At 38.5% G+C, this 11,471-nt stretch overlaps 1 protein-coding gene across 1 annotated transcript in view; it reads left to right on the plus strand.

Moving 5' to 3' along the window:
• si:ch211-127i16.2 (probable flavin-containing monoamine oxidase A) overlaps positions 1-11,121 on the plus strand; it is a 212,643-nt gene extending 201,522 nt beyond the window's left edge. The window contains exon 13 of the mRNA XM_055154170.1: positions 10,223-11,121. Within this exon, the coding sequence (XP_055010145.1) occupies positions 10,223-10,571 (349 nt within the window). The 3' untranslated portion in view covers positions 10,572-11,121. The remainder of the gene's footprint in view (positions 1-10,222) is intronic.
• The last annotated feature ends 350 nt before the right edge of the window (positions 11,122-11,471 follow it).

The following is an 11,471-nucleotide window of genomic DNA, read 5'->3' on the forward strand; positions in this document are numbered from 1 at the left end:
ATCTTTCCTCAATAGCTTTAGAATGATCTTGAGCTGAATCAAAACAAGTATAAGTGCACATAGACTAGTATATACCCATGGACCATTATGGAACCTCCCTGGACGACTGAGGGATTACTCAGATCACATAAAAACATAACATAAAAGAAAGTAGTACACACAAGGAACACATTTTTCCCCTTTTAATCCTATCCTAATCCTAATCAATAGACAGGTTTTGGTGACACAATTACTTGTATGTCCTCTATTTCATATTCACTGTCTGTGTCCAACTGGGAAGTAAAACTATAAAGTTCAAACAACAAAAGAAAAATACTGCTAGCGTGCAATGGGACTATTAAGTGATTGGACAAGCAGAAGTAATATGTTTACAGGAGACAAGCAGGTAAATGAGTTTGGAGACTTGTTGTGGACGACGGTGTGTATAAGGCCAATTGTACACTAGAGGATTTTTGCCATAATTATTTGTCTCGCACTCGCATGACGGACAGCTACGACTATAGACTTCTTTTCAGGATTTTTTATTTTTATTAATTTAGAGCAAAAAGCGGGAAAAAGAACAAAGTGGTGTGGATTAAACTCTGGTTGTAAAGGCCATACTCCCATCCTGACTTAAGGTGAATGAATTAATTTATTTGACTGTGTCTTGCGTACAGATGTGCTCAGCTCTTTCATGGGCTTATAAGACTGTTAACAAAATGCAGTAGACCAACTGACGTGTGGTACAAACACAAAAGTTCTCATTTAAATAAACATGTCTCACTCTTCTTCACTCTTTACACAGAAATGATGCCAACTTATAAGTATTAAAATTAACCAACCATTTCATCTTGTCTTCATTCCAGCAGAACATACCAAGGCACTGAGAAGACATGTCATCAAGAAAAGCATTTCTAAAATCATAAATAGGACAATACAACAAAAAGTGAGATTCATTTTCCACTTTCTCGTATCTCAAATACACACCACAGTTTTCTTTAATGTACCTTTTAACTGAACATATGCTCGCAATTTGTCAATCCATGGCTTGCTAATGCATCTATCCACTGGATGTGCCGACCTTTTGTTGTGATGACATTTACGGTGACGTCAGCTGACTTTTTTTTATTGAGTTGTTTCAAATTCTAACATAAGGATCCACAGATGTATAGGTACTTAATAGGTAGATTATAACTAAAAGCACAGGCACATTTTGCCTTCTTTAAAGTACTTTTTTTTAAGCAGGGACATCAGGATTTAAGCTTTTTTTTTTTTTTTTTTTATAAAATATTTTGTATTTATTGCTGCTGTATCTCTACTTATACTTAAGTAACAAAAATGAATACTTTGTCCACTACTGCTTCTGTGGTTGTCCATTATGCAGTTTAAATGAAATACTATGCTGTGCAAATGTGACTTTTTAAAGTTTTTAACCACATTGTTCTTTCAACTAAATTACCTGAAGTTGTATTTTCTGATTTCCCACTCTTTTTTAAGTTTTCTTAATTAAGGTGTTAAGGTTGGGAGTTAAGGTTACAGTAGTAATTATGTAGTTAATAAGCCTGAATCATTCTTTTATTTGGCATTATAAATTAAGGAGCCTGTACCCAGTTTTTCCATGTACAGGATCAAAAATGTGTCTTGCGGTACATGGTTAGCATGTTAGTTTTAGGGCCTGTTTACATGAGAATGATTGCAGGTAAAAATTGACATAATATTTTATCGGAAGTGCCTTTTGTTTAGACACTGGTAGCGTTTTTGGGGCTTAAAAACGCAAAAATCTGAAACCACCCTCCAGAGTGGAAAGTTGAGCACGCTCTGCTGTAGCGTTTCCGTCTACACTGCTCAAGATGCAAAACTCTGGTCAGATCTGCTCACATCATGTATACGTTTATGTCACACACATGCACAGAAACCTGGCATGCATACCTAGTCCAATTCCACATGAAAACACTTATCTAAACGCAGAATAAAAGTGAAGACGCGACCCTACTTTCGTATCCTCTGTTCAGACCGTCCTCAATATAAACGTAGCCATAGTTACAGTAAACTCTGCCCTTGCCTCTGAAAGTTATGAATAACTTTGGACCATAACAAATCATTAAAAAATAGGAAGAGCACCTTTAAGTATTACTATACTAAGACAAATTAAGATGTAGTTATAACGACCTGCTCCTTACAAGATGATGTAAGTGTCCTGCCCAAGAGCACAGCAAAATACACAGATGGAAATGGAGTTGCATCACCAGCCTTTAGATTAACCCGTGAGTTTCCCACACACACTGTACTTCATTTAAACCCAACCGACAAAGTACAATTTCTAAAACCGTGTTCATTCTCGTATAAAGTACTCACTGAGATTGTCTGATAATAACTTCAACGTAACAATGGTTTCTTTATGGAGCGCCCCAGTTGGTGCTCGCAGGTGGTCCCATCAGCAACAATGAGGTATTATGATTCCGCGCCGAGGAAAATTGTACAACCAAGCGTATATGAGCCAATACTGGATAAGAGTTCAGCGCGAGATTGTCATTGTGCATAAAGGTTTCTAAAAAGGCATCAGCGGAGTACGCAATGGTCTGAAATGTGTGTTAGAAGTATAGAGTACCATTAGGCAAAAGAGAGAGGCACTATATTGCTTTTTGTTATTGCCGCTGTTCGGAAACTAGTGAGGTCGTTCTGACTGATTTGAAGTGTGTCATTTTTTTCTAACTCGGTTTGGTGGGATAATAGCTCTCGTGAATGTTGATCACAGTTTCAGTCAAGTGAAAGTTTGTGGAGGGAAGTTGAAAAGAAGTACACAAACACAGGAAGTAGCGAGGCCTGCCACGACAAACGATTTTGAAGTACAGTCTCTTGCTGATGAAAACGTAAACGATAACAGATCATATAGAGGCTTTGCACCGTCATGTGACTCCTATAGCAACGGTACCTACGCCGCCGTGACACCGGGCACACTATGTTATTGACCTTGTTGTGTATTTGGTTGTTCTAGACGCTCTGAAAGGGATAAAACGAATTGTTTCTTCACTATTCCTCTGGAAATTACTCATCAGGAGCTCAAACAAGGGAATTATTGAAAAAAAGACGCAGATTATAGCTAGCAAAAATAAACCGCAAAGAGATTTCCAATTTTACCGTCAAGACACCCGAAGTTTCATCAAGGTATTTGCTATTTAAATTGTTTCATAGCTTATTTAATGAAAGAAGCACATTTACTGAACTAAAATTTCATTAATTTATCCAGGAAAACTTGCACTAGTTTACGATTCAACGAACGCTATGATCAACATGGCGCACGAGTCGAAGAGTCTGTGAGCCGAACCTCGAAAGAATCGGCCATGAAAAGATCCTTGCGAACATAAGAAAGAGATTAATTCTAGAAGACATAGTTGTAGATAAGCAAGGCAATGAAGAAAACATGGGTCCTACGACGAGTGACATGTTTATATGTGTGTTGGAAGATACAGTTTCTACTGCCACTCACACTGCAAATGTTTTGTTTTAAAATTTTAGTTCAGTAAATGTTCTTCTCTCATTAAATAAGCTATAAAACAATTTAAATAGCAAATACCTTGATGAAAGTGACGTGAGTGTGTCTTGATGGTACCATAGGAAATCTCTTCGCAGTTTATGTTCTCTAGCCTTAATGAACTGAAGTCAATGACATAGTGTGCCCGGTGTCATGGCGGCGTAGGTACCGTTGCTATAGGGGTCACGTGACGGTGCAAAGCCTCTATTGAAGATCGCTGACACAATAATCTTAAAGGTGCTTTGTGTAACTTTTCTGGTGGAAGGTCCGTCAAACGCTTTTCTCCACAGAGACGTTTTTGCTTGTCTGGAATATTTCACAGTACTGTATTAATGCAGAGACAGGTCAGATCTGTGGAGAGGGAACCCCGTATCACAGTCAGAATCGATATATTTTTGAGCTATAAAACCATCTGTAATTGAATAAATGTAAAGTGGAGCTGTTTAATGTCATACTGTGGAACATTCCAGGCTGCAATAAATAAATGAAACACTTAGTGAGTCATAAAAGTTATTTATTCAATACAATACAACTCAAATCTTATCATAGCACAGAAAATAACAAAAAGTTTGTCACTTGTCACAAAGAAAAAGTTCACATAAGAAATACTGACTGTCAAAAATGACTGTTCCCGCTTTTATTGAATGATAAGTTGATTTCGTAATTACCATATTTTTCGGATTATAAGTCACACTTTTTTCATGGTTTGGGTGTTTCCTGCGACTTATACTCCAGTGCGACTTACTATATTGAAATTTTCACACTGACAGCCGTGAGAGGCTCTATTCTTGTGTGTCAGTATCTGCTGCTGTCACTTCACTCTACTGCACATGTCTCCTGCAGAAAACGCCGTTGTCCTGCTGCAAATAGTCAAATATTCAACCAAAAATGGTAATCGAGCAGCAGAAAAAAAGTTTGGAGTGAGCAAGAAACTTATGAGGAACTGGAAAGCGGGGATGGAGAACACAGCTTCATGGGAACCGGGAGGGTGCACCATGCAACTTTCCTGGAAATCACTGGATGGATCGACAAAGCCTGGACTTCAGTGACAACCAAAACCATCCTGTCGGGATTCAGAAAGGCCGAAATAATTCTAACTGGAACTGATGCTGAGTCTGACAGAGAAAGCGGCACTCCGTTTACCCCCAAGAGGGTCGCAGAGTTGCTCAGAAGTGACACCGAGGATGAAAAATTCAACGGATTTAGTGATTTGAAGTGAGATGGAGAGTAAAGTAAAGTGTAAGTTGGCAAACTTATGCTATGTTTATCGTTTATGCAATAGTCATCTGAAGAACTGTTAATGTGTTACGTTAACATATTAACGCCTACTCAGTCTGTTGTTCTCTGTTCTATTGTTATTACTACAACTTGTCTTTCAAGATGAAATGTCAGTTCCTGGTCTCTGGTTATATAAGATACATTTCCCCCATAAAGTGTGACTTATATAATTATGTTTTTTCTTCTTCATTACGCATATTTGGCTCTTGTGATTTATACTCTAGAGTGACTTATAGTCTTAAACTTATAGGTTTAATTGTCTTGGTTCATTTTTGCCAACACATGTAATACTAAAAAAACATGAAGGGTCATCACTGGATAAGAGAAAATGTAACACAGGTGCTATGCGAGGATCCAGAAGGTGAGCAGACTAGAAAAAAAAAAAAAAAACTGAGGGAGATCTGAGGTAGTCTGACTGGTCCAAATCCTGCTCTTGACACAAATGTTTGTAGAGAGTTCGGATCCACTGACCCACTGGATGGCTGCTCAATTCCAACTCCCACAGTTGAACACTGTCTTTGTGACCTTGGGCAAGACACTTAACCCATCTGTTGATTAATGACATTGTATTTTGCTATGAAATATCCAAAAGGTAAATGCCTAAATGTTAAACCTGATCATTTCTAACAGTGACTAGAACCATGAACTCTCTATATTACAACAACAAACAGCATTATAACAGTATTCAATTCATCTGCCCTCCATCTGCATTAAATAATATGAGCCTATAGAATGTTGTGGTGTTGAGGTGTGCGAACGGGTGAGTGGTTCCTTGATGTAAAGTGCTTTGAGTGCCTTGAAGATGGAAAAGCGCTATAGAAAAATGTGACCATCTATTATGTCCATTTACGTACAGTAAAAGTCCTTTTTATAGTGTCTCCTTCCATTTCAATTCGTTCACATGAAATACACAACGTTTTACAGAGAAGATTGTATTATCATGTTATTATTCTTGTAACTTTAGGAGCACGAACTGACCCAAAAACACCAAATTGAGTTGTGCCTTGTGTCTCACCTTAAAGGGACAGTCCGGGATTTTGGACATAGGACCTCATTTCCTAGTGAGCCAGAGTGTTGGAGACGTGTGGAGACACTTTTCAAAATATTCCATCCAGTCCTTGTATTTGCAGAGGTCACTTACTCACTTGCCCACTCCACAAAACACCCAAAGCAAATCTATTGATACACCAGACTGTCCATGTGAATGTCTGTGTTGATAGAATAATGTTTGAAATAAAACTAACCTTGCATCTCATGAATCGTCGCATGTTGAGGGACTATTTTCTCAGCAGCAGCGGAGTTTTACTTTGTCGGTAAGATAAGTGCTAATCAGTTCGCCGCTGCCAAGCTTTCTATCAGGAAGTACAACTCAGAGTCACGTGACTAGTGCAAAGGCGTGTTGAAGACGCTCCTAACTAGGGATGGGCATGATTAGTCGATTAATTGATAATTGATCATTAAGAATTTCATCGATTACGTTCATTTTAATCGACAAACCGAATGTAGGTTGCTGTGCGTATCCTGACCAAACCAGGTCCGTACATGTCGGTCAGCCTGCAACGTACTGAAGTGCAAATGCGAACAATGTGCAACGATGACTTGTACAAGAAATTCCATGCTTTCCGGTCGGGACAAGTGTGAGTCCATGTGCACAGTGAACAAAGCAGCACATATGTTTCGGTGTCCAGTGGGAAAAGTTTTACCAGGTGAGAGTCGCGCAATGTCGATGACGAGTCCCCACCTCCCTCCCCCCGTACGGTGTCCTGGTTTTGACAAACGCAAATATGGCCACACTAACCTTTGTTACACTGAGTCATGTCTTTTAATCTGACAGAAATTGAACTGCATCAGCGACACAAGAGCTGTATTTTTATCTTCGCTTAGTTTATGCGAATTAGCGATGCGGTTTTAAGTTTTGTTTCTGTGAGAGTTGCGCAAAACTGAATTAAACACATTATAATCTAAAATGGGCTGATGTGGCTCTAGAGTGATTACAGTTTATATGTCGTAAAGTTGAATTTAGTTATGCAGATTAGTAGTGCAGATAGTAATAATAATGATGATCATTTTTATATAAAAACATTAATGATTAATCGATAATCGATCGTTAATTCTTCTAACGATCGATTAAGAAAATTTCATTGAATGCCCATCCCTACTCCTAACACTCTAACCCTTAATGTATAGTTTTTGCCTCACACTAGACCTCTTTAATTGGGGCATTCTATCCTCTACATACTGGCCATTCACTTGTATGTACCAAACTACAAGATGTCGAACAATAGCCACGGAAAGACGAGTGACACCACTTACTCAAACAAACAATGGCTAATGAGGATACACGTAGATGAGCCCAACACCTCCTCTCGGTGGTAGCCAATCTGAAAAGCTCAGTTGAGCAATAACTTGATGCCCTCAACAACACAGTAAAAGACATTAAAAAGGAGACGCGTGCCATTGCAAATCATATCTCAAATGTAGAAAAATGCATTAGCGATTTAGAAGATGAGTAATAGGTTCCCTCACTGAAGAAAGGAAGTACAACTCTCTGCTGCTGCTCAGACATAAATCCTTCAAATGCAAGGTTGATTTTACTTCTAAAATTATTTTATCGACACAGACATTTACATCGACAGTCTTGCATAATGATTTTTTTGTTGTTTTGGGTGCAGTTACGTTTACACTGAAACAAATCACCGAATCACTGTATTAGAAACGATTTGCGTCCAGACACCTCGTTTCTGTGTCTGCAAGCCTTCCCTTTCCACACAGCTTTGAGCATACTTTACGTTTTACAGAAACGAAACTTAAAACCACATGGCTAATGTGCATAAACTAAGCGCTCAAAAAACAGCTTGCTCCTTGTGCACTGATGCGGTTCATCTTTTGTTGGACTTAAAAAGGACACAACTCAGTGGAACATATGTGTTCTTTCCGTGACAGAGGGGTGTTCTGCTGATGGTGAGTCTGTTCTGTGTAAGTAGTTCTAGGTACGCTGTTTCCCGTTTGTCTCTGGTTTGTTTAAAACCTTTTTTCCCGCAATAGCGTCACATGATCAAGTCACAGTGACGTGGTCCAATAAGGATGCAGCTAGAGCTCTACGTCAGCATATCAATGTTTTCAGGCGTCCACACAGTGCTGGGGTGGTATAGGAGTTTGGCCCCACGGTGAGGTGTCAGAATCCTATTATGGTATGTTGACCCCCCCTATGAAAATCTTTATTTTATTAATAAAAAACTTGAATTCTATAGAAAAAACTTTGAATATTAATACTATATCTGCAAATTAAAACATATTTAAAAGTGTTTTTTGAAGAACTCAGATGCTTTTTTATGTGGATTATAACTTTTGAATGTTAAAAATGACTTAGTTGTTTAAACATTCTTTTACATACTTAAACATATTTTACAGAAAATGAGATAAGTAGTTATTAATTAGTTAGGTAATCAAAGTGATGTATAATGATTTGGAATCTGACCCCCCAATATGTTTATTATAGTTATGATGATGTAAAGTAAGAAGTAATATTAGTTGAATATTGACAATGATCAATTATATATAAAGGAGGTCAAAATCCTGTGACTATAGTAATCTGACCGCCAATATGTTTATTATAACACAACATGACTGAATTCAAGGTCGTTATTCTTACAAACCATTGCCTAAATTGACATTATGATTAAGGATTATCTGAACATAACAAACTAAAAACCATAACAATGTAAAATACAATATAAAAAGTGACAGGACAATACATTACGTTTACACAAAATACCAAGTCGTTCACCATCAAAACATTCCTTAAAATATCTTAAAAGAAAGTGAATATGTAACAATATATAATAAAAGTAAATGACATGAGAAATAATGATCAGATACGTAACTACTAAAGAAAAAAGTAAGGGGAGTCAATATGGGGGGTCACTTTACTATAGCGGTATGTTGATCAGGGTCAGTGTAATATGGGGGTCAAAATACTATCTCACACCGGATCAGATCAGTACTCAGATGAATTTGTGGGAGCTGATGATACCAGATTGTTCTGTCTCTGTAGCCATTTTCCATCAGATTAGTGTGAACGAACACTGCATCCGCAACGAAAATGACTCAAATACGTTCTAGTGTGGATGGGGCCTAAGACATTGACATGCACTAGCCTAGCACCGGCGATCTCTGCAAATACAAGGACTGGATGGAATATTTTAAAAAGTGTCTCCACACGTCTCCAACACTCTAACTTGGAAATGAGGTCCTATGTCCAAAATTCCGGACTGTCCCTTTAAGAAGTAGAACAAACTTCATATGGTGGATTACTCAAGCAAGCAAAAATAAATAATAATGAAATACACTAAACAACATAAAACATTTAGAAGCTTAAAAGGTCATCTTTACATAAGACAGGATCTACAAAAGCTCACATGTTGTATTCATGCTTGCTGGAGCTCTCCACGTGCCTCCTGCTGATATCTGTTCAGACTCCAGTGTTAGCTTTGGGAATAATAACAGAGATGAATACAAAAAAAACCAAAAAAAAAACAGTCCTGACTTTTAAAAATGGGATTAGGAAATTTGATGAGTCACTGTCCTAGATCCATCTGTTCAAACACTGGATCTTTGCAGCTGCAACGAGTCCTCCTAAAAGGCATCGAGCAAACAGTCGTGAGCGAGGGTACTATTATCTACTTTTCTTTTCCAGTCCGGACATGCTTCACGCACAAGACCATTAATTTTGTAAAAGTTGTCATTGTCACAAAAAAAAAAAAAAAGCTGTGAATATAAAAATAATAATTAGAAGCTTCTTTTTGTGTTATTTATCTTTGAAAGCCACTGAAAAATAGAACTAGTCCATTTTAAACAATTCACAGTGGTCCATAAGTTCTTCCCCACTTACCTTATGCATTCTGAGCATCCTAATTGTGCACTTCCTGACCAGAACGCTTTATAATTAGCTACAGACGGTACACAGCAGACTTAGGCTACGTTCAGACTGCAGGGCTTAACGCTCAATTCCGATTTTTTTGTGAAATCCAATGTTTTTGCGAGGTCGTTCACATTTCCAATTAAATGCGACTTGTATGTGACTCCAGTGTGAACATTAAACAGCCCGAAAGTGTCCCGCATGCTCACTGGAGACACGATGACGTCAACCGCAGCGAGCGTGCTCTGTGTTTACAGAAGTTGTCCAAACATGGAGCTATTTGAATGTAAAAAATCTGCCCGTTTCCCTCCGTTACCACTTGACCGGACCCCTCTGCTCTAAACCACTGTCACCATCACAGTAACTACAGTAACTCTAAGACTACTCGAGTAAGCAAATAATGAGGGAGAACAAACACTTAAAACATGGTTAAACTCCTGTAAGATGTTCAAAAGACCTAAGATACAAATATAAGACCTTCCAACCTAACATGCCTTTATCTGTGTGACCTCCAGGATCCACTGGGCTGGCACGGAGACGGCGACCCGCTGGTGTGGCTACATGAGCGGGGCGGTGCAGTCTGGACAGAGGGCGGCTCTGGAAGTCCTCCACGAGCTCTGCCCCTCTGCCCTGAGCCAGGAGGAGAGGGAGGAGGTGAGGAGGAGCTACGCCGTCAAGGACCCCCCGCCACCGACCCCTCCTCAACACCCCCCTCCAGCCGGGCTCACGCTCCTGAAGGCCGGGGCGGTGCTGGCTGCAGTATTGGCTCTAAGTGGTGCTGTCCTCCTCATGAAAAGTCCTGGAACTCTGGACAAAGTCAAACTGTACTTTACGAATGTGTTTCCAGCACTTGGGAGGTTGTGAGTTAGAGAGAGAAGCATTGTTATTCAGATGAAACATGTAGAGAAGGACATACTGAAAATGACAAATCCAAATCCACTTTATTTACAGAGCACATTTTACAAACAAAGCCATTTCCAAAGTGCTGTACAGAAAATGTGGTCATACCAGTTCTAAAACAATAAAACCAGTAAAAATCAAATAAAAGCAAAGCCAGAAAATCATAAAATAGCAATAAATAAGTAAAATTCATTATTATTATTATTATTATTATTATTATAGTTATAATCATTGGAACTTTATGTTATATTTTGGATATTTTAAATGGCTATGATGATGTAAACAACTGAAAAGAAGCAAGTCATCGGATTTCCAGGTTGGAAAATTGCAAAATCAATGAGATATTAAAAGCTAATTTGTCTTTGCACCTTTATAGTACAAAGTTGTAAAGTTCACAGTAGCAAACAGCAGATTTGTTGGTTTGTTTGTTTGTTTGTTTGTTTTTTAAAATTTGTGTCAAAATGGCTATCACTTGTATCACTGATTAAGAAAATAAAATTAGAGATCTAAATAAGTGAGTTATGATGAATTGTATTTCTTTGCTTCGTTGGATTTTTACTGTATTTTTCTGCCTTTAAGTCGCACTTTTTTTCATGGTTTGGGTGGTCCTGCGACTTACACTCCAGTTCGACCTATATATTAAAATGGTCACACTGACAGCCACGAGAGGTTCTAGGCTCGTGTGCCAGTATCTGCTACTCCTATAACTGATGCTGAGTCTGACGACAGCCACGCAGAAGAGGAAGCGGTGCTCCGTTTACCTCCAGAGGTTGTGGAGTTGCTCAGAAGTGACACTGAGGATGAAGAATTCAGTGAATTTAGTGATTGGGAGTGAGATGGAGAGTTTAGTAATCTTGTTCTGTT

Source organism: Boleophthalmus pectinirostris, unplaced genomic scaffold (assembly GCF_026225935.1).
Source record: "Boleophthalmus pectinirostris isolate CB_2022bp ecotype Guang Dong unplaced genomic scaffold, ASM2622593v1 HiC_scaffold_18, whole genome shotgun sequence".
NCBI classification, from domain to species: Eukaryota; Metazoa; Chordata; class Actinopteri; order Gobiiformes; family Gobiidae; genus Boleophthalmus; species Boleophthalmus pectinirostris.